Source organism: Macaca thibetana, chromosome 3, assembly GCF_024542745.1.
Source record: "Macaca thibetana thibetana isolate TM-01 chromosome 3, ASM2454274v1, whole genome shotgun sequence".
In the NCBI taxonomy this organism is placed as follows: Eukaryota; Metazoa; Chordata; class Mammalia; order Primates; family Cercopithecidae; genus Macaca; species Macaca thibetana.
In genome coordinates, this window is record NC_065580.1 from 56,240,963 (window position 1) to 56,265,426 (window position 24,464).

Sequence of the window (24,464 nt, forward strand, 5' to 3'; positions counted from 1 at the left end):
TCCTCTTGAAACCCTACCAAAACTAGACATGAAGAGTGAGGGCCTACATGGATAAGGAAAACAGGAGAGGAGATAAGAGCAACAAAAATTTGGAAGCTTGAAAATAGATGGACTAATTTAGCAGACCAGAAACTGCTTTGAATCCTAAGCCAACAGTAGAGAAAGCTGGGAAAAAAAATCTGATTTACACCACAATCTTCAAGCTTGGGAGCACCGTGTACCTTTGGAACTGGCTTAAGAGTGGTGATGAAAATAATGATGACTGAGTTAGAGATTCTTAAGAAGTAGATAGATCTCTATATTCCAGCTTCTGCTCCATAAATCTGGGCAACTGTCTCTCCCCACCCTAAACAGAAGCTTGGAGATTTATTTCCTAAATTCTGTTTCTTCATCCCTGACACTATGGATATTTTGGACAAGATAATGCTTTGTAGTGGGGTGTGTGTGTGTATCCTGTGCACTGTACATGTTTAATAGCATGCCTGCCCTCTACTCACTATATGTCAGTAGCACGTAAGATCCCATCCCTCCAGACCTTACCAAATGTTCTCTGGTGGAGGCGAGGGCCAAAATTGTTCTTTAATTGCCCACTACTCTAGAGATAGTAAAACAGAGGGTTGCTAGGCTAACTAAGTGACTGAATGCTGAGTGCAGAGATATTCAAGCACTTTTTCCAACTGAGCATCAAGAACTTGGTGGCCAGATCTTTTTCTCCAGGTGGGAGATTGGTAGCCTCTTCTCTGGGAACCCTGACTAGCCCAAGATGAAAGACCTAAAATAACTGACGGCTGGGTGGGGGGTTCCCAACAAATAACCCACCTAGATCATCCTTCATTGAAGCTTACAATAGAGATGCATGTACTCAGACCTTCCGATTAGTTTTTAGTCCTCCACTCTTAATCATGAACAAAAGGATTACCAGACATAAGAGGAAGGTCTCTAAAGTGGAAGATACTGATCAACACAAATTAACAGGAAAAACTTGGAGTTAGCAAAATATGAAGAACGAAGAAAACTAAGAAATCTTTTTGAAAATCCTCAGAAATTACAAGGTTATTAACAATCTTGTTCTATTCTGTTGTGCACACTGAGGGTTTTTGTTTACTAGAGCATCCACATCAACTCTCAAGATGCCCTATGCTTTATTTAATCTAGAAGTTCAGCTTCTGTGTTGTTTGGTTTGTATGGTTAGCTAATTGTACTGCAATAAAAAGGAGGAGGCGGCAGGGAAAAAGATGTGGTAAACCATGACAAAACTAAGCCAAAAAGTTCACAGCAAAAATTATTTTTGTTTAATAATATACTTGTTTAGAACTATGGGAACCAGATGGTTTTCTGGTCAGCATCATCTGGTTCTATCAGTGAGCTGGGTCAAGGGACCCAGAACACTAGCAGCACTGACCAACTGACTCTCTGCAGCTTAAACAGTGATAGTTCGCCAGGATTCTTGCGTTCATAGCACACAGACATATGGGCAACACATGGTTTAGTGAGAAATGAGAACTGCTCTGGCTGTAAAGCAGGCACAGATGGAGACTGGGTTTCTTAGTGGCTCTAAAGCAGAAAGTAGGAGAATGAGAAAAGAAGAGGCTCCAGTGCAAACAGAAAACAGGGCAGAGGATTTTGTTTGTTTGCTTGCTTTGGTTTTTTGTTTTTTGTTATGAAGGTTGAGGGAATTCCTTCTGTAAACTGTGCATGGATATTGTCTTGCAGCCCAGAAGCTAAGGGGGATGTTAAACAAATATGCATGAAATGCATCACTCTATATCAAAAGTTTAGAGGGAGAAAGAGGAAGAAAGTGGAGTCGATTATTTTAGAACTCGGATATAAAGGAGTAGAAAGGTTTAGCTTTACCATCTGAATTAATTCTGGTCACACTGTGAGTCAGATGAGCATCCTGATTCAGATGTGGGGCCCATCATCTGGACCAATCTGAATACTCCTCAACTCACCCTGAATTCATAAGGCTGTGGTCCAGCCTAACATATTCCACTTATGTCAATTTTGATGAGCCGTAAAAAATGTTGGTATCTGGTTCATCATTCTGTGCCAGGTTTCCCAAAAGTCCACGGGTGAATTTTGAATGGTCATCTTATCCATCCCCAGAAAGGCCAGCTTTTCCTTGCAACTACCTCACCTTCAAGGTCAGTCAGTAGTACTGTGACCTCATCCTACTCGACACTAAAATGCCAAGGAAAACAAAGATAGCTGCAAATCAGAGGAAAAGCTGGTTGTTCTGGGGCCAGTTCAAAGCACTCAGCAGTGCACTAGGCCCTGTGATTAACACTGTCACTTTTGACCCTCATGACTGATGTGAAGTAGGAGTTAGTAATGATTAGAAAGAAAAGGGGGTGGGAAATGAGAAAAATTAAAGCGAAGCCTTGAACAAAATGTCTCTGCAATACACCTCTGAGAGGGATAAGGTAAGTGAAAACAGGCCAGTGCTTTAGAACTGCATTTCTGTCCTAAAAGCGTAGGTGACGTGAAGCAGGTCCACTGTGCACTGGTTACCAACTTGTCTGAGTCTAGTGAGACAGGATTCCTGGAGAGCCTGTTTCCCAAGGCTCAGGAAAGCTGCTCAAGATGGATGAAATCTCAACTGTAAATGTTCCACTTGCACCACAGCTGAAGGACTCTGGAAGGTGGACCACCTTGGGTTTTATAACCTGGGGTTCACTTGACCCACTGGGCTGAAGCACAAAGATGTCCTGTTTCTCGGGGGAATTGGAACAGAGCCTGGCTGTTCCAGTCAGTACCCCCTATCCTCAGTCTCAGGATGTTACATCCCAGCACATTCTATAGTTATGCTTGAGAATGACGATCTACAAAAGGGAGAGAAGGGGTGTGCCAAGGTTACTTGAACTGTCCTACAGGTGAAATACATCTGAGAAGGTGATTGAGCCAGGTCACAAAGCCCGGCTGCTCTTCCCTAAGGCCCCGGGCTCAGTTAAAGCTACACAAACTTGTGAGCTGGGAGAAATCCCCAGGGCATGCACAGAATTTCTCTTATACTAATATGGTAAAACATTTTACCCAAAAAGTTTATTATTTGGAGAAATGTCTCCAGACCACTGAAACACTGGGAGATGAGAGTAAATACTATTTTTTGTCTGTTTTAAATTACCCTCATTTTACAGATGGGGAAATTAGGAGTGGAAAGGTATAGAGTATTGAGCAAATAGGATTTAGTGAGATAACTTTATCCCAGTTCCACAGACTTGTAATGTAATGGGAGAGGAGTAAGAGATTTGCTACTTCTGGGATTCCCCATGACAACCCTACCCTTTTCAACCTTTATTTTCTTAGTGCAGCTGGCTAACATGTTTGGAAATTCTTTCAGCTTCGAGGTTTTAAAATGACCATAAGGAAAATCAATTAGAGGTTTCAAAATGGTCATAAGTTAAAGAAATGATCAATGGGTCATATTTTACTATATATTACAAAGGGTGAGATTTCTGGCACATGGTATTGGCTGATCTATTGCTATGTAACCAGTCACTCTCAAACTCGGTGGCTTAAGACAACTACGTTTTATTTTCTCACAATCTTATGGGCCAGGAATTTGGGCTGGTTTCGGCTGCGTGGTTCTTCTGATAGTGGTTGGCCCCAGGGTTGCCCAAGCAGCAGCAGTCATCTCTTGACTCCCCTTAGAGCTGGTTGGCCTAGGGGACCCAGCTGTGACATCCTCCAACAAGCTAGCTGAGCTGCTTCAAGGGCAGTAATACACTCCAAGAGGCTAAGGGCTAAAGGCAGAAGCTGCAAGGCATCTTGAGGCCTGGCTCAGAAGAATATGACTTCTGCTCCATTCCTTTGGTCAAAGCAAGTGACAAGGTTAGCTTAGATTCAAGAGGTGAGGAAACAGACTCTACTTCTTCCCGAGAGTAGCTGCAAAGCATTTGTGGCCATTTTTAATCTACCACAGCTACATTCTCACAAATAAATGAAAATAATACAATAGAGCTCTTAGGAAATAGCCAAATATAGCCTAATATAACATAATATGCAAGAAGATAATTTCCTAAGAGCCTCTCCCTCTCTTGGAAATATATCTTATATATTATATGATATATTTATTATATATTAGATATATTTATTAGATATATATATTTTATATATATATATGAGACAGGGTCTCACTCTGTCTCCCAGGCTGTAGTGTAATGGTGCAATCACAGCTCACTGCAGCCTTAACCTCCCAGGCTCAAGTGATCCTCCCACCTCAGCCTCCTGAGTAGCTGGACTACAGGCATGCCCAGCTAATTTTTGTATTTTTTGTAGATATGGGGTTTCACCATGTTGCCCAGGCTGATTTCAAACTCCTGGGCTCAAGTGATCCTCCTGCCTCAGCCTCCCAAAGTGCTGGGATTACAGGCATGAGCCACCATGCCCAGCTTATATTAAAAATATTTTTATTATATTTAAAAGCCCTCCCACAGTTCAGGGGCTTAACAAAAAGCTAGAGCAAAAACTTGGACTCTCTTTTTTGGCCTGACCTTTAAAACACATTATTTCTTACTGCATTAGATTTTCATTAGTTAATGTCTCATGAAACCAACTGTCATTAACCTAAAAGTTCATTTTGTGGACTATTCAGCCCCTTTCTTGCCGTCCATCTTCAAGGCAGTTTTTTCTTGGGATGATCACCAGAAGTGCTAGTAAAATTACCTGACTTCCAACACAATCAAAACAGGACTTGGAGGGGAGGGGGCAAAGGGGAGGAGAAACAAAAGTATAATTCAGCAAACTGAAAGCCAACAGTCAAGTTCTCTTTTGTATAAAGAGGTTCTACTAAAAAAAACAAAAAAACAAAAAAAAAAACCTATCCCATATATTAATGGCAAAGGAAATGAATAATCAAAATTATAGCTACCATTTATTGAGTGCTTTCTTTATGCTAGTCACTGGTCACATACATGTTCTTCTTTAGTTCTTTGGCAATCTTGGGTAACCATTCTACAAATGGGGAAACTGAGGCTCAGAGAATTTAAGCAACTTATACCTATGGTCACAATTGAAGAGTGCCAGAGCCAGGGGATTCAAATCAGAGAAAATACTACTAGTAAACGATGTGGAAAAAGATCCAACATAAGAAAGAAATCCAACTTAAAACATTATTATTTGAAGTATCATTTATTACCTACCAAATTGCACATTTTTTAATGGTAATGCCCAGTGGTTGGCAGGGGGTCAGTGAAACTGGTCCTTATATTGTAGATAGCATTATAGATGGGTTTAATCCTTTTGTGAAGCAATATGAAAATACGTAAACAAGAGCCACAAAAGTGGTCATACCTTGTCTTTGCCCACTTTCTGTTGTGTATAACAGAATACCTGAAACTGGGTAATTTATAAGAACAAAATTTATTTAGTAATATTACATTTCTGGAGGCAAGGTCAAGGTGGAGCATTTGGTGGAGAACCTTCTTGCTGGCAAGGACTCTCTGTAGAGTTCTAAGGCAATGCAGGGCATCACATGGCAAGGGAGCTGAGCATGTTAACAGGCTAGTTCAGATCTTTCTTCTTTATAAAGTCACCAGTCCCACTCCCATGATAACACATTAATCCATTGATGAGAGCAGAGCCTTCATGACCTGATCACCTCTTAAGGGCCCTACCTCTCAATACTGCCACATCTTGGATTAAGTTTCAACATGAGTTTTGGAGGGAACAAACATTCAAACTATAGCATACAAATCCACTTTCTGAAATCTATCCTAAGGTAAACAGTCCAAAACTTGGAAAAGACTATATTTATGAACAGTCATCAAAATGTTATTTAAATAGTAAAAACTTAAGAACAATGGAAATGACCAGAAATATGTGAATGATAAACTAAACGACATCTACTAAATAAAACATTTTATAATAATTAAAGATTGTGAATATGAAGACTGTGCAGTAGTATGAGAATGCACTAGGAAAAACAAAAAAGCAAGATGAAAGCAAGGTTTGGTGGTGTGCAGCTATGTTTCCAGCCCCTTGGCAGGCTACGACAAGAAGACAGCTTGAGCCCAGGTGTTCCAGGCCAGCCTGGGAAACATGGTGAAACCCAACTTGAAGAAAAAAAAAAAAAAAAAGGCCAGGCATGGTGGCTCATGCCTGTAATCCCAGCACTTTAGGAGGCCAAGGTGGGCGGATCACTTGAGGTCATCAGTTTGAGACCAGCCTGACCAACATTACTAAACACACAAAAATTAGTTGGGCGTGGTGGTGGGCGCCTGTAATCTCAGCTACACAGGAGGCTGAGGTGGGAGAATTGCTTGAACCTGGGAGGCGGAGGTTGCAGTGAGCCGAACTCGTGCCACTGTACTCCAGCTTGGGCAACAGAGGAAAAAAAAAAAAGGGAGGATGCAAAATGAATGTAATTACTATATTTACAAATCTGTTAATGGGGATAGGAATGGGGAACTAGCAAGAAATATTCCAGAACGCTAAAAGTAGTTATGTTAAGGTGATAAATTTGTAATTGTTTTCTTTTGCTATTATTGCTATTTTTTGGCAATGTGCTTATATTATTTCTAAAATATAAAATAATTTCATTTAAAAATAAACCAAAACATTTTTTCAAGGAATCAAAAGTAGTTGTGTTGGAAGTAACACAATCTGCCCAATGAGGCTGAGATCAGGCCCTTATATCTGGGAGTTAAAAATGTAGCAAAGTTATTTCCATCTCCAGTTTCCAGCCCTTAATCCATAAATCCCAACGACATCACGTCAGTCATTGAACAACTTGAGCTACTGATCTGCAGGAACTGTCAGGCTCTTTTTCAGCTCTCCTAGTATCAAACCAAACCTGCTACTCTGAACTCCACCTTCCCTGGACTTTTCCATCACTTTGTTGTCCCTCCTTTTTTCTACAATTCTGAGGGCTTTTTTTTTTTCTTTTTCTTTTATCAATGACATCAGATCCTCAGAGATCAACCTATTATGGCAGGAATGTCTGAGACATTTTTGTGGAGTCAGTTGTAATGTTTAACCTTGGTCCTGAGCGTGTTCTGGAAACAAAGCATGTTTAGACAATGACAGCATCTCTTTTTCCAAAGTTAAAAAGTATATATTTCAAACTGAAGTGTTTTTCTGGATAATTCTTTTTTTTTTTTTTTGGATAATTCTTTTAACTTTATGTTAAAACAAGAGCCAAGCCTCATGGCCTATGTCTTTTAGAATATTCAAACATTTAAAATAAGAAATTGAATGCAGTTGGAAAAAAATTCCTTTGGAGAGAGTAATCTAGTTGATTCTGCAGCAAGGCTCAGTTTAGCTATAAATTTGAAAGCTAGTCCTGGAGTGAGTGAAATAATCTAAGTAGTATAGTTGAATTACCTCTGTAGTACATCTGGGCAAAACTGTGAGATGTTGGAACCCTTGGCAGGATATTTCAGAGTGGGATTTGGGTAGTATCTGTGGCTTCTGCTTCTCATTCTCCCCTTGCTTCCAAACATCTGTCTGGCCTACTTGTCCCTTTCCAGAACTAGGTTACTCCATCTTTTTACATCTAAATGAACAGTGATGTCCAGGTCCCTTCTCATAGTAATATGAGCCTGTCTGCAGATTAACTTTGGAGGATATATATTTTGTAGTTTTGTAACATGTAATGTTATTAAACATATATTTTCACATTGATGATGCCTTAGAGAGGATTTTAAACTTAAAGCCAAATCCCATCTCTATAGCATTTCATAAGTTGCTCATATTGGTGTAACAGGTATTACTAAAAAATTTTGATGAAGTTTCCCATCCAAACCAGAGGACTCTTAAATGAAAATAACAGCAAGATCACAACTTTGTGTGTATTGGGGGGCGGGGGAGCGTGTGGGGCACAGGGTACCGCTCTGTCACTGAGGCTGTGTCACCCAGTGCAGTGGCGTGATCTTGACTCACTGCATCACTGACCTCCCAGGCTCAAACAATCCTCCCACCTCAGCCTCCCAAGTAGCTGGGACTACAGGCACATGTCACCATGCCCAGCTAATTTTTGTATTTTGTATTGGGAGTTTCACCATGTGGCCCAGGCTGGTCTCGAACTGGGCTCTAGCAATCTGCCTGCCTCAGCCTACCAAAGTGCTGGGATTATAGGCATGAGCCACCGTGCCTTGCTAAGATCATAATTTCTATTGGTGCTACTTGAGGCAGATATTTTACTGTCCTAACCTTATTTGGAAACAGCTAAACAACTCACTTGAATTGTAGGCCCATTATGTGACAAGCTGGGGGAAAGAGAATTTGCAAGTGTCTGATTTTGTTACTCTATTTGTTATGAATTGAATGTTTGTCCTTCAAAAATTCTTATGTTGAAACCCTAACTCCCACTGTGACAGTAATAGAAAGTGGGGCCTTTGGAAGTAAACAGGTTTAGAAGAGATCATAAGGGTAGAGCTCTCATGATGGGATTATGGCCATATAAGAAGAGAAAGACTAGAGCTCTCTCTCTCTCTCTGCCATGTTAGAAGATAGCAAGAATGGAGGCATCTGCAAATAAAGAGGGACTTCCCAAGACACCAATTGCAGCTACCTCTATCTTTATCTTGATCTTGGACTTCCCAGCCTCTAGAACTGTGAGAAATAAATGTTTGATGTTTAAGCTACACAGTCTGTGGTAGTTTATTATAGTCGCCCAAAGTGACTAAGGCACTGTTCTTCCCTGAGATAGTGTTTGAATAGCCAGTACTTACTTTGGCTCTGTGTTCAGATTACTGACTCAGCGATGGAGATGTTATCGGCAAAATGCCATTACCTGCACATTTTGGATATCTCTGGTTGTGTCCTGCTTACTGACCAAATCCTTGAGGACCTTCAGATAGGCTGCAAACAACTCCGGATCCTTAAGATGCAATACTGCACAAATATTTCCAAGTAAGTATGTACCTGACTATGACAAACTTTGAGAACTACTTTCTGAGAAAACATAGTATATGGCTATAAGGTTCATAATACATAGCAGCTTTCAGTGTTAGGAAGTTTCATTTCATTTTATTTTTTGCCTAATTGAAGCTAACATTGTGAGCTGTTCTAAAATGGCCTTTGTGGTTTCCTATCCCTTTTCCAGTAGGCCTTTTACTTTAAGCATCTTCCCTTCCTTGACTAAGCAGGTGTCCAAAGCTTTAACTCTAGCTCTTTCTCTGCTCATTTCTCAAAATACAGTCCATTCAGTTAATCTCCCCTAGAGGATTACGAGAATCATCTGATTAAACAAGCTCACAAGTTTTTGCCTCTTGACTGAGGGCAAAAATGTGCAAGTATTTTAACTGACCTGGTAAAGTAACATATGAAATGCTTAAAATGAGAATCCTTGACCATTCCCTGAAATAGAAGATAAGGTTCTATTGGGCAGGTGTGAAAAATTAATACCAAGAATTAATATTATCAAAGTATAAAGTGCACAATGTGGCCCACGCATGTAGATTTCACAGAGGAACTTTCTTAATTAAGTAGTTATGGCATGAGCTGAACCATGAGCTCTGGTTACTTGAGGCCTGAGGAAGAAAATGGTTTCTTATCCAAGGAAGTGTGAGTTAAAATGAAATGGAAAAAAGAAAGAAAAATTACTTGTAAAACAGCCATTCCCACTGGGCCCAGGCCTGCAGCGGGAGGGCAGCCAGCTGGAGCTGGATCAGAGAGAAGGGGGTAGGTCCTTGAAAATTTTTGAGGAGGGGTGGAGACTCAACCCTTCATGATAGGTCTGGAGATAACTCTGATATGAATACTATTAACCTCATTTAAAGAACATACAATGAAATAGGGTCCTAGGAGTCTCTGCCAAACTTGTTAGATTATTAACAGACAACTTTGGGCAAGATGACAGTGAATGAATAATGTGTTACTCAAAGGAGTTTAGCTTCTAATCTTTTGATTGTATTTTGCCAATCACTATTTATAAGAGGTAATATTACTGAACTTCTAATAAGTAAGATTCTAGAATGAATGGAGATTTTCTGGCAAGGGGCTCTTTGAACCTAATCATGGTGTGATGCTATGGTTTGAATGTGTTCCCCCAAGTTCATGTGTTGAAAATTAATCCTCAATGCAACATTATTGAGAGGTGTGACCTTTTCAGAGGTGATTAGGTGATGAGGGCTCTGCCCTCATGAATAGACAAATGCTATTATCGTGGAAGTGAGTGAGTTATCATGGGAGTGGGTTCCTGATAAAAGGATGAGTTAGGGCTCCTTCTCTCCTGCTATGGGATGATACAAGAAGGCCCCTGCCAGTTGCTGGCACCTGATATTGGACTTCCCAGCCTCTATAACTATAAGAAATAAATTTCTTTTCTTTATAAATTACCCAGTCTGTAGTATTCTGTTATAGCAACACAAAATGGACCAAGACATATGGGACACTGAAGTATGATTAATATAGTGACTGGTCAAGAAGACCCAGGATATCCAGTAACATCCGAATCCTGCCTTTAACTGCTCAGTCTTCTTGCTGGGTCCCTAGATTTAATAAATATACGTGCAAAAAATAAAACAAGGCATAGTAAGACTTGGCTACTAGCTGGGCTTTGTCCCAAAACCCCAATGCAGAACTCTAATTAACCGGCTATAGCTATGAAAAATTCCATTGTCTAAGCCGTGACAGCCAAAGGCCTATTTTGTCTTCTGCAATCAAACTTGGCTGTCCCTATCCACAAGAAGCAGGCAGAGACTTGGCCCTAATGCTTAGAAAGGGGCTGGTTTTGTGTGTGCACTTCGTTGTCTAAAGAGGCCATACCACTACCCTTTAGTCTCCCTGAAAGCTCCACCTTTGCTTAGCTCTAGCAGGAAAGAGGCCTAGAATCCCTTGATTCCATCTTTGTCTAGCGATGGAGAAAGACAGTCCTCACTGCAGAGTAGCTTGGAGAGTCCCAGTGTTTGGACTAGTAAGGCTCCAGAAACATCTGTCTTTATGTCCAACATCTAGGAGAGGGTGCTACTTGTCAGTTAGGGGGCTCCTGAAATACCCTGGCCTCAAATTTTTTGATTAGAGAAGTGGTAAGGAGGCCTAGTTGCAGGCAGCTTTTTGGGATCAGCTCTGGGGGCTCTATTTTGCATTTAAATCCTTTGGTGGAGTTGGAAATGCACAGTGTATGTAGACCCTTCAAAACTCAAGCCCTTGATGATCTCTAATTCCTTACCTATGCTCACTCTAATCAGGGCCAGTGTGGCTCCCTCAACTGCAGAGGCTTTGTCTTGTCTGGGTGAAACAGAACCTTTGGCAGGTGGGATAAGAGAGATTTTTCTGGCTTGGGAAGAAGCTCAGTGACTTTGAATCACAAAGCAGTGCTCTCCACATGCTTGATTCCATTTTGAACATGAAAACAATGTATGGTGCAGCCCTTAAGATCCAATTACAGCTGTCAGAAGAGGCTGTTTTATACATAAATTCCCTCATACTCAGTGGAATTTGAAATTACTGCGCCAGCTTTGCAAATCAAAGAGGTCTGCTCAGCTCACCCTTTCTGAACCAGGGGAGTAGCAAACTTTTGGTCAATGAGCAAATTGGCTGTAGCTCTTTTGCAGGAGAGTTTCCCACAGAAGATATGTCTGGCATTCTACCAACCCCAGAGTCTGAAGTGTTTCCAGGAAGTGACCCCAGAAGCGCCATGTGGATGCAAGATAAAGGCTCCTTTATTTCAGGGAGGAATAAGTAACAACTATGATCAGAAAACATGACAAGCTGTTTGAAGCAGCTGTGACAGCCAGCCATTCAATTTATGGCCCTCTGTGGGGAAAGGCAACAAGGTAGAAGGAGTGAGAGAGAGGAAGAAAGACCTTCACAATGGCCCCCACAACCCAGGAGGGCCTGAACCACAGAGAACCTGAAGAATTGTATAGTTAGCGAAAAGGCTAATTCAAGAACAGAAAACCAAATAATGCATGTTCGCACGTATAAGTGGGAGCTAAATGATGAGAACACATGGATGGGAACAAGACACACTGGGGCCTGTTGGAGGGTGGAGGGTGGGAAAAGGGAGAGAATTAGGAAGAATAACTAATGGATACCGGGCTTAATACTTGGTGATGGAATGATCTGTGCAGCAAACCACCATGGCACATGTTTACCTATGTCACAAACCTGTACATCTTGTACATGTACTCCTGAACCTAAAATAAAAGTTGGAAATAAATTTTTGAAAAAAGTAAAGGAAACTTTCTGGTGTATTTGCATCTGGAGCCCAAAACCTTCAATTCTAGAGAACGAGTAGAGTAAGTCTTAGTGGCCTTCAGAGCCCCAGATCACAGTATGAAGATTCCTGGAGGGCCTTCTTAGCAGTTGCTAGAAGCGTAAACTCGAGCAATTCCTACTCTCAGGCATTCTAGGAGATCTGTGTTGCTAAAACATAAAACTCTTATCAGAGTTCTCCTCTCCAGCTCATGGAAAGGTTCAAGCCTTTCTGATGTGGAACTGTTGACTTTTATTATCGGTATGAACAAATAATGTTATTTAACAATTATTTGCCACGTACTGTGCTAAATCCTATTTTACAGATATTATAGAATCCTCACAAATACACTTTATCATCAAAATGGATAAGGAAACTAGTTTAAACAGGTTAAATAACGTGCCCACAGCCACACAAATAAAGAGTGCCCTACTTTGTGCTGCTTTTTGCCTTTAGATTACATTCTCAAGCTTTTTGAAAGCTCTGACATTCAAGGGATGTGGTCAGTAAGGGGAGACACGTGCTCTGCTGTGCCCAATTTATGTCTGATGCACATTTATAAGACAGGCTATGGATTATGAGCAATCCTTGGTGGTGGCTCCAACATTCCCTTTTTTTGCCTACTCAAGAGATTAGAAGGAAATGTGAGCGAGGGCACACAATGTTACTACAGGGCTAACCCTGAATCCCTTTTAATTTATAAGAAACAAAAATCACTAACAAACTTCAGTACAGTGTTGTTATTAACCACCTAATGTGAAACATTACAACTGTGACATACCATGTTTGAGAATCACTGTTCTATACTGATCCAAAGAAACCTCTCTCACCAGGTTAAATAAGTAATGATGACTAACCACTGCAGCAGATTGGTTCAATTCCCAAATCATTTCATACAGGGTCTCACAGTCACTTAGGCCAAAGCAGAATGGAATACAGTCAAAGGATTCCATATGTGCTCTATGAAATTTAGAACACACAGTGGTTCCTAAGAATACATTTTCTTTTCAATATTTCCTAGCTCCTATGTGCTGATCATACTACAGCATCAAGCTATTAAGACAGAAAGGGGAGGGGTGGGGGGAAGAGAGAGAGAGAGAGGTTTCTCGCAGAAATGTAGTTTCTACATTTTTAACGTTCCTGATACCATTCAAAATACATGTGTAAGAGCTTCTGCACAGCAAAAGAAACAGTCAACAGAGTAAACATAATGGGAGAAAAATATTCGCAGATTATGCATCCGACAAAGGTCTACTATCCAGAATCTAGAACTTAAATCAACAAGCAAAAACCAAACAACCCCGTTAAAAAGTGGGCAAAAGACATGAATGGACACCTCTCAAAAGAAGACATATAAGTGGCCAACAAACATATGAAAAAATGCTCAACATCACTAATCATCAGAGAAATGCAAAATTACTCACAATGAAGTATCATCTCACACTAATCAGAATGGCTATTATTAGAAAGTCAAAAAATAACAGATACTGGTGAGGACATGGAAAAAAGGGAATGCTTATACACTGTGGTGGGAATGTAAATTAGGTCAGCGAAAATGGAAAGCAGTATACAAACTTCTCAAAGAACTAAAATAGAATTACCATTTAACCCAGTAATCCCACTACTGGGTATCTACCCAAAGGAAAAGAAATAATTCTATCAAAAAGACACCTGCACTTGTATGTTTATTGTGGCATCATTCACAACAGCAAAGTCATTGGATCAACCTAAGTGCCTGTCAGCGGTGGACTGGATAAAGAAAATGTGGTACATTCAGACCATGGGATGCTACACAGTCATAAAAAATAATGAAATCACGTCCTTTGCAGCAACATGGATGCAGCTGGAGGCCGTTATCCTAAGTGAATTAACACAGAAACAGAAAACCAAATACTGCATGTTCTCACTTAAAAGTGGGAGCTAACCATTTGGACATAAAGATGGAAACAATAAACACCGGGAATTCCAAATGTGGGGAGGCAGGGAGGATGGTGAGGGTTAACAAAGTACCTACTGGGCATCATATTCACTATTTGGCTGATGGGTTCAATACCAGCCCAAACCCCAGCATTATGTAATACACCCACATAACAAACCTGCACATGTATACCCTGAATCTATTTTTTTTTTTTAAAGGTACATTTGTGCAAACACACAGCTACATAGGATGCTATGATAAAGAACTCAGAAAAACCTTCTGGCAGTCACTTGCCGATCTCTTCTCTTGGCAAGGTCCTGGGTCTTAGGATAGTCAGTCCATGTGAGGATGCCAAAGGTGATGAGGACAGCTAGTCATGGCTAAGGCTTTTCTGAAGGGCAGGCAAGAAGTGGAATAGGGAATAGTCTACACTAGTATCCATAGCTCTCTAAAAATAATCCTAGATTTGCTCCAGGACAGATTCATATTTTCTGTTTTTCCCTAAGACCACCCTTGTTGTGAAAGCACTTAAGACTAAAACAGGCCCTAAAGACACACCAGGTGGAGGAAGCCTTAACCTCCCAGAACTTGAGTCTGGAAGGAGAGTGCGTCTGAGATCTTATCCTTTGCTCCCCTCCAGTCAGTAAGGATCACTTCCAATAGTCAGGGGACCCACTGATGTTTGGTTTCACTAAAGCTGTCTGTGGGTGGACTGGAGAGCAGAGCTGGGGTAAGGGGGATGGGGATTAAGGAATGAGTACATTAAAGAAATGTGTATACCAGTGGGCACTTCACCCATGGCTGGGGTTCAACATGCAGCTCATTTCGATTCTGTCCCATCACACTGCATTAAAGGAGTTGTCTCCCTGTTCACTTGCTGTTTTTCTTATATTAAGGAGTCAACATTCTCACCTTTCTTTTTCTTATTTTTTCAAACCCCCACTACTTACTAATTGTTTTATATCACAATTACCATCTAATTTACCCTGGCTTGTAGCTGACTAAGCAACCATAGTACTCAATATTTACACATTCCCAGACTTATCATTAGTAGTACTTATCCTCTTACCAGTTATCTAGAACCCTCAAAACTGTTGCTCTTCTGACATTAAAGGTAAGATGTAACTTAGTGAATCAGGATTTGCAAATCTTTTACTCCCTAAAACAAGCATTTCCTTTTCCTGCAGGTCAAGATCATTGTTGCCTCTAACTGTGCTACTCTTGTACTATAGTCAACATCAGTGGCATTGAATGATTATGAACAACTGAGAACTACAGGGTGTGTCCAGAACTCTGGTGTTTGGGAGGCAGGAGGCAGGAGGGTGTTGGAAATAGGAACATAAGAATGCCCTTCTAGACCAGCAAACCAGCAAAAGCCAAGAGGGTTAAAGGACTTCCCTTCTTGGTGTAAGCTGCTGAAATCTCTCGTTTGAGCTATTCACGATAAGTTTCAGAAAGTTGCAAAGAAATGTAATAAACTCTTAAGTAACTTACTGCCTTCTTAAATAAAAGGAAAATGACAAAGTTTAAAATTATAAATAATTAATGCCATGAAGCTATGTAATAGAAAGAAATTAATTCTATGATCAACTTCCTGTAGATATTTAGAGGAGGAGAAGATTGGGTTTGAGCCATTTCCAAGGAGGCTGGATTGGTTTGGAGTTTTGAAAAATGGATAATGTTTAGGCTGGTAGAGGTGGGTGAAGGGTAACAATGGAGCCTTGCTGTTTAGGACACTGTTTACTCACATGAAACTGATGGTGCCAATGTTATATGCCTCAACATTTGGTATTACGTTTCAGTAAGTCTTAGGGGGAGAAATGTTCAGACAGTGTGTTGAAAGATACGATAAGTTCACCTTTATAGAATTGAAAAGGGAGAAATATCATTAGGAGAATAATATGGGAGAAGCAAAAGATATAAACCCATTACTTTTGCATAGTAATGTTCTATGATGAGGATATATAAAGATTACATAAGAGGTTTAAAATGCAGGATAGCACCTTTAAAAAAGATAAAAAAATTAACAGAATGCAAAACATTATCTTTGACAATAAACTTATCATTTTCAAAACTGAGAATAAATATTTCTCTGAAGAGAATAAACTTGTTTGCCAAGTTTTAGTCCATAGGGATTGGTGGCTTCAAACTAGAAATTAGTATATGATCATTGCTTTTACTCAATTTGTTCTTTAAGTATGTAGAAGTTTTGTGTGAGAGCAGATATATCAGTTAAAAAGCAATGTGCTTAGAGGCAGAATTAGCAATGCTTTGGTTATCTCCCTGTTGAGTTTGGTTACAATTATTTTAATACATCTAAAGTTCAACTTAACTGTAACAGCAATTTAAACTGCTATCTCTGTGTTGTTGGGGTTTTTTCTTCCTATTTCATTGCCTTACCTGAACTCATATCGCCATTCAGCACAAACTTAACTCAAAGTGTATGGTAATGCCAGCTCCATATCAATGACTCAGTTTCCAGACTTTTGCAATTAATAACTCAATGTAACATACAGCAAGAGTGGAGAAGGTAGTGCCTTCATGGGTAAACATCACAGTTACTAATTTCTAATCCTACAGAAGTGGTCAATTGCTCATCTCCTTTTTAGTACTAATCTCGTGATTCAAACTAACTTTCTAGGAAAGGAAATTCTTCCTTCTGTCCTCACAATGGCTTTGTTTTAAAGTTAGACATACTTTTTTTCTGATGCCTTCTTTACTTTCTTATTTCCTCCTAAGAAAGACTATAACAGTATTTTTTAATCACTTTGGTCATGGACACCTTTGAGTCACAAACCTCATAAAAATGTGTATTATAGACAAAACTGCATGAACTTTCAGGGAGTACATGGACCTCCCTGAAGTTCATCCATGTAGTCAAAAGGGATCTGTGAACTCTGGGTTAAGAGCTCCTGGCCTGGTGCATGGTCAGCCTTCACAGGTAGGGTGGTTAGGTTACTCCCTCATCAGAGAAACTAGAAATACCAAGGAAGGGGCTTACTCAAAGCAGTGTAAATAAATAGAGGCCTCAGTGTTCCTCTTCCATGGCCATGTGTAGTTTCCTTACCCATTCACTGTATCTGTTAATTTCTGAAGTGGTTGAATCAGAGCTACTGAGGCTTTGGGACCCTCTTTATTTGTACATTTACCCATCTCCTCACTCTCAGCAAGGCAAGAGAGGTCTGATGTGAATTCAAATTGTGACAGTGAATTCTCTAACTCCAAATTTGGTTGAGTTTGAAAATTCTGCACTAGGGATTACTTCTGCAACTAGCTAATGCTAAGCACTGTTATTACAGGAAGGCAGCTCAGAGAATGTCATCTAAAGTTCAGCAGCAGGAATACAACTCTAATGACCCTCCACGTTGGTTTGGCTATGATAGGGAAGGAGACCCTCTTACAGAGCTTGACAATGTAACACCATCTAAAGGAGCCTCAGAATTAACAGTGGAAAAGTCAACATACAGCAGTGAAGAGCAAGCAGCGTGACCTTCAGCCTCAAGCAGGAAAAACAACAAATCAAGAACTTGACAAGTTTTCTCCATTTGTTGCAAGTATGTTCACTAGCTGAATCTCAATAACAATGTAAACAAGCAACAAACCATCTTCTGATTCTTATTCCAACTACAAATATTTCCAAATACATCAGTAGTTCTTCTGTCTAAATAATCATGATTTAAAAAAGAAGCCAGGCCGGGAGCAGTGGCTCATGCCTGTAATCCTAGCACTTTGGGAGGCCGAGGCAGGTGGATCATAAGGTCAGGAGTTCGAGACCAGCCTGGCCAACATGGTAAAACTCCGTCTCCACTAAAACTACAAAAATTAGCTGGCTGTGGTGGTGAGCGCCTGTAATCCCAGCTACTCGGGAGGCTGAGGCAGAGGACTCACTTGAACCTGAGAGGCGGAAGTTGCAGTGAGCCTAGATCACGCCACTACACTCCAGCCTGGGCGAAAGAGCAAGACTCTGTCTCAAAAACAAAACAAAAAACAAACAAAAAAAAGAAGCCAAATCAAATACTGACTACATAAAATTTCTGCCTAAATTTAATCAAACCAATAGTTTTTTGATGAGATTATAAAATGTAAAGTTATATGAAACAACCCTGAGAGATGAGATTTTTTTTTATAAGAAATTAAGAAATTTTTCTCTAGAAAGGAAAAAGAAAGCAGAGATGGCCATATGTCAAACTAAGAGTTTGAGCCAGGGCCATAACTTTAAGGATCTGTGGTGCTTTATAAAGTTTTATAAAGAATACAGACATATATTAATATTTTCAAAGGAAATGTGGCTTTCCTGTGGTTTCCAGACATTTAACAACAAAAGAGAACTAAATGCCACCAATTAACTCTGGACTTATCTCAACATTTTACTTAGTCAGGGGCAAATTAAATAGAAACTAGAACTATCTGAATAGAAAGAATGTCCCTGCAATGTCTCAGAAAGATATTTCTTTAATCAAATTTGCACAATGGAGGAATTCTTAAACTATGCTATGCCAAAAAAGATGCTCCCTCAATTTTATGCTAGGAAGTATGGGTTATTAATTGCATATCTACATATTAGTTTTTAATAAGCTTTAATCTGTGGGTTTTAGTATATGTGCTGCTGAAGCCAGCACATCTGCGGGTTTTTACCATTATTTGATATTATGTAACACTGATGTTGACACAGTCCAAGAGAAAGCACAACTCTGTTCTGACTGCTGCAAACAAGCTATGTCAGCAATATCAGATCAGCCTTTTAACCTATTTCCTCAATTACTTATCTCTCACGTGGAGTTCTCTTTTTGTATTCCACAAGTTTCAAACAAGGATTAAAAACTTAAAGCATCGTTACTTTGAAAAGTTTTAAAAAGATTGTACAAAGTATTATTATAGGTTACCCTGTATTAGCTAAATGCTTTTAGTAATTCTCCCCCACTGAGGTTGATTTGCAAAGTTTTTGAAATAAGGTAATATTACTTAGCTGTGGAAAGGTTCTTAGGAGTGGGCACACAGGCAACAGAATCATTTCAATGGGAAGTTTTAGAACCATAGCCAAGAGACATAAGATGACATAAAAGTACGGTTTTAACCTAAATTTGGAAATTTCTGGCAGCTGCATTAAAGATGTTTTCAAAAATCTGATTCCTAAGTGCCCATGCACACAACTGGAGGAACTTATAAAAGAGGCAATTGCTTTCTAAAGGAATGACACCTGCCCTGGGAAGACCCCGGTAAGAAACACACCCTGTTACGTATTCTCCAGAAACCTAGCAGGTTGCTTTACATTCAGAGCTTGCTCCAAAGCTCTTTGAGTAACATCCTCTCTTAAACAAGAACAGAAGACACATTCATTCATTCCAGGGAGACAAATTTTACAGCTACATAAATGAAAAAAAGGAGTAGAAAAAGTGAGCTATGAAAGGAACCAAGAAGTAAGGTATACAGGTAGAGAGATCTTTTAAGTTCTCAGTGCAAAGTACTCAAAATATCAAAGATATTAGTTAGGTCTTTAGCCCTTAAACATTTCATATTCATAGGTCTGTGTCCAAGAGAGTAAAATATTTCAGCTTTTTCTTTTTGTCTGGGACTTAACAATGTGATCCAAATATGTACAATTCCATTAATAGTTTAAATATAGTTGACTGCTATTATGCTTATGACTTTTCTGGCTGTGATTGGCTAATTTATTTTTAGTCATGAAAATGTTTATGTAATTGCATGAAGGTGAAAAAAGATTATAAAAATTGCCTCACTGCCACACAGTTTCCTCTACTTAATAGTATAACACACCCCAACCATACCAAATATACCAATGTGTGAGTATCTTTCAGACTTGTATACATTCTCATTTCATGAAGGGTGAACTAAAAGGAGACTTTGAGATACCCTACAAAGCTGACTTTTGTTTCATAAATAAGAAGTTAAAAACAGAACTCTAAAGAAATGGCATATTAATAAAAAGGAGGCTGGGCACAGTGGTTCATGCCTATAATCGCAGCACTTTGGGAGGCCAAGGCAGAAGGACAACTTGAGGCCAGGAGTTCGAGACCTGATGAATTTGTAAGACCCACCTCTATAAAAAATTAAAAAATTAGAGCAGGCATGGTGGTGCCTGTCTGTAATTCCAGCAACTCAGGAGGCTGAGGCAGGAGAATGCCTGAGGCCAGGAGTTTAAGGCTTCAGTGAGCTATGATCATGCCACTGCACTCCAGCCTGGGCAACAGAGTGAGACCTCAGAAAAAAAGAAAAAGATAATCATAAATAATATTTGGAAAGGTTTGTTAAAAATTAAGTGTTTAAGAATGGACTTCTCCTGGCCCAGTGCAGTGACTCACACCTGTAATCCCAGCACTTTGGGAGGCCGAGGCAGGCAGATCACATGAGGCCAGGAGTTCAAGACCAGCCTGGCCAACATGGTAAAACCCATCTCTAGTAAAAATACAAAAATTAGCTGGGCATGGTGGCGTGCACCTGTAATGCTAGCTACTCTGGTGGCTGAGGCATGGGAATTGCTTGAATCTGAGAGGCAGAGGTTGCAGTGAGCCAAGATTGTGCCACTGTACTCCAGCCTGAGTGGCAGAGCAAGACCCTGTCCCAAAAAAGAAAAAAAAATGGACTCATCTTAATCATAAAAAATATAATCCAAGCGATTTAGGCCATTCTTGTTTTGCTATAAGGAATACCTGAGACTGGGTGATTTATAAAGAAAAGAGGTTTAATTGGCTCACAAGGTTTAATTGATTCTGCAGGCTGTGAAAGCATTGCATGGGCACCTGCTTGGCTTCTGGGGAGGCCTTAGGGAGCTTTTCCTCATGGCAGAAGGCAAAGTGGGAGCAGGTACATCACATGGCAAGAGCAGAAGCAAGAGAGGGGGAAGATGCCCACACCTTTAAACAGTCAGATCTTGTGAGAACTCACTATCATGAGGATAGAACCAAGAAGGTGGTGGTAACAATCAGTGAGAAATCTGCTCACATGATCCAATCAGGCCCCACCTCCAACACTGGGGATTACATTTCATCATGAGATTTTGGGGGACAGATATCCAAACTACATCACCAAAAGATAGGTCTGGTCTTATAGTATTATATAACTTATTTATTTATTTTAATTAATTTTATCGAGACGGAGTCTCACTCTGTTGCCCAGGCTGGAGTGCAGTGGTGTGATCTCGGCTCACTGCAACCTCTGCCTCCCAGGTTCAAGCAATTCTCCTGCCTCCGCCTCCCGAATAGCTGGCATTACAGGGATGAACCACCATACCCAGCTAATTTTTTTTTGTATTTCTAGTAGAGATGGGGGTTTCACCATGTTGGCCAGGCTGGTCTCGAACTCCTGACCTCAAGTGATCCATCCACCTTGGCCTCCCAGAGTGCTGGGATTACAGTCATGAGCCACTGTGCCTGGCCAGTATTATGTAATTTAAATATTCCAGGAATAGAGATGTTTGAAAGAAATTAAATTAATAAAATATCTTTATACAGTATACCTTTATAAAAATCTGTCTTCATACATCAAGCTATAAAATAGCTGTTTCTTTCCTCCTAATGAGCTATATCTTAAATTACACAAAAGATATTAACAATCAGTAGCAACTGCTTCACATACGTGTTTTTTATTTACAGCTTAAATTTACATTGATGCCATAAGAGGTACTAAGTAGAAAACCTGTCATGTGAGAGCAACATTATAAAGAATTCTAAGCTAATTGCCCCCACATGATGGATGCCTTTGTATAATCTCCTTCCCTTGAGTGGGAGTGGAAACTGAATGCGATGGGCCATCACTCCTATGAATGTTACATTATATGGCAAAACAAATGTTATCCTGGGTGGGCCTGACCTAATCGAGTGAGCCCTTTAAAAGTATATATTCTTCCAGCTGGTTGCAGAAGAAGTCAGATATTCAAAGCATGAGAAGAACTCAGTGCATCACTGCTGGCTTGAAGATGGAGGGGCAACATGAGAAGGCCTGTGGGTGGCCTCTAGAAGCTTAGAGTGATTGCTGGCTGACAGCCAGCAAGAAAGTGGAGACCTCAGTCATCCAGTCACAAGGAACCGGATTTTCCCAATAATCTGAATGAAGTTGGAAGTAGATTTCTTCCCAGAGACTCTAGATGAGAACTCAGCCTGGCCAAAATCTTGATTCTAGCCATGTGATTCCCTGAGCAGAGAACCTAGACATACTGGGCTCTTGGCCTACATAACTGTGAGCTGTAAATGAGTATTATTTTATGCTGCTAAATTTGTGGTAATTTGTTATACAGCAGTAGAAAATGAAAACAATAGCAAAGTACACATTTTGAAAAAGCCTCCCAAAACAGTTCACCAGTATTCATTCTCAATTTGTTGTTTTCAACCTTTATATGAACGGTGGGATTTACATTTTTGTAGTCACAGATCTGCGAATCATTGTTAAAAATCATAAATCCAAATCAAATCAGTCTTAGTCCTGCAGTTTCAGGGACTGAAACCAGCTTTGCCTTCTAAAACTTACAGTGCCTTTTGGGGCATCAGCCTTAATCCATTTTTCACGTTTGCTTGCTTGATTCATGAGTCCTAAAATACAAAATTGCATAAAGTTATATCAAGAGCATTAATTGACCACATAGATCCTAGCAACACATCTATAAAACTGAAAAACACCTTAGAACATCAAGAATCTTGGTAAAGATAGTCTGAACTGGGAAAGAGTTGCAAAGAGGTTATCTGGGCTTGCTCCCCTCCATTCACTTTCTCAGAACAACCCTGCGAGGGAGGCTACTCTGTGTTTTGTTTTGTTTTGTTTTGTTTTGTTTTGTTTGAGACAGAGTCTCGCTCTGTTGCCCAGGCTGGCGTACAGTGGCACGATCTCGGCCCACTGCAGCCTCCGCCTCCTGGGTTCAAGCGATTCTCCGGCCTCAGTCTCCCGAGTAGCTGGGACTACAGGCACGTGCCACCATGCCCAGCTAATTTTTTTGTATTTTCAGTAGAGACGGGGTTTCACCATGTTGGCCAGGCTGGTCTTGAACTCCACACCTCAGGTGATCCACCCACCTTGGCCTTCCAAAGTGCTGGGATTACAGGCATGAGCCACCATGCCCAGCCTACCCTGTATTTTTTTCTTTTTTTTTTAAGTAGAGACGGGGTTTCACATGTTGGTCAGGCCAGTCTCAAACTCCTCACCTCGTGATCCACCAGCCCCAGCCTCCCAAAGTACTGGGATTACAGGCATGAGCCACCACGCCCAAGCTCTGTTTTTTATTTGTACAGGATGAGTATCCCTTATCTAAAATGCTTGGGACCAGAATTGTTTCAAATTTCAGATTTTTTTTTTTTTTGTAATATTTGGAGAAGACATACTAGTTGAGCATCCCTAATCTGGAGATCTGAAATCCAAATTACTCCAATGAGCATTTCCTTGTTTCATGTTTTGGAGCATTTCAGATTTTGGATTTGGAATGCTCAGCATATATTATTTTTAAATGCAGTCTTAAAAAATTGCTTTACTGGAGTATAACTGACAAACTACATGTACTTAAAGTATACAATGTAGTAAGTTTTGACATAGGTAAAAATCTGTGAACCATATCTCCTTAATCAAGATAATGAACATATTCATCACTCCCAAAAATGTATTTGTATTCAAGTGCAGTCTTTCCCTCATGCTCCTCCCTTCCTGTCACCCTCCAACCCCCACCCCCTTCAATCACTGATCAGCTTTGTAGCACGATGGAGTTGTTGCTTTTTCTAAAATCTTATATAAATGGCATAAATGGGAGTATACAGTTATGCACTTTAAAAAAAAAATCCGTCTTCTTTAATTCAGCATAATTATTTTGAGGTTCATCCTCAAGTGGACCATGTATAGGTAGTTTCCTCAACGCTTGCTCATTAGTACTTTGCTGACTGTTCATGGCACCTTCCGCAATCCCCTCTGTGCAGCTTGCTCCCCTCCGGAACTTTCTCTTATGAACTCTGGGCAGCCCTGTCTCTCCAGAAGCTCAGCTCAGAAGCTCAGTCTCCTCTACTCAGGCAGTCTGCTGGGCTCTGCCTGTGCAACCTCTCCCTGCCCTGCAGCCTGGAAACTCTTTCAAGGTCATAGGCTGTGGCAATCACAAAGCTCTCCTTGTTTGTTTCTCAGATCTATTCTTCTAGTTCTATGTTTTCTTTACAAATCAAGGTTATAAAGGTGTTATATGTCCTCTGGAGTTCCACTGCAGTTCTGGATTTAAGAAACCAGTCAAATTGAGATAGAGCAGGGACTGCTTGTAGGGGCCTGTGGGCCCTTCTCAAGCACAAAAATTAAAAAAAAAAAAAAAAGAAAAAAGAAAAATCTTGGGTTCGTTAAAACAATTCCAGGCACCTACCTAAGTAGCCTTAAAAAGCAAATAAGCAGGCAGGTGAGGTGGCTCAAGCCTGTAACCTTAGCACTTTGGGA

The 24,464-nt window shown here is 40.2% G+C and overlaps 2 protein-coding genes across 12 annotated transcripts in view; one reads left to right on the plus strand and one right to left on the minus strand.

The window, feature by feature from the left end:
- FBXL13 (F-box and leucine rich repeat protein 13) overlaps positions 1-18,915 on the plus strand; it is a 270,947-nt gene extending 252,032 nt beyond the window's left edge. For all 9 annotated transcript variants that reach the window (XM_050782737.1, XM_050782740.1, XM_050782739.1 and 6 more), the window contains 2 exons: positions 8,690-8,853; positions 17,360-18,915. In XM_050782737.1, coding sequence (XP_050638694.1) covers positions 8,690-8,853; positions 17,360-17,549 — 354 coding nt within the window. In that variant the 3' untranslated portion in view covers positions 17,550-18,915. The remainder of the gene's footprint in view (positions 1-8,689; positions 8,854-17,359) is intronic.
- Positions 3,684-24,464, minus strand: part of FAM185A (family with sequence similarity 185 member A) — an 83,191-nt gene continuing 62,410 nt past the window's right edge. For 2 of the 3 annotated variants that reach the window (XM_050782776.1, XM_050782775.1), the window contains one exon: positions 21,645-22,603. In XM_050782776.1, the coding sequence (XP_050638733.1) occupies positions 22,491-22,603 (113 nt within the window). In that variant the 3' untranslated portion in view covers positions 21,645-22,490. Of the gene's footprint in view, positions 3,809-21,644; positions 22,604-24,464 lie in introns of those variants that run through there. The other variant, XM_050782774.1, reaches the window with a different exon arrangement.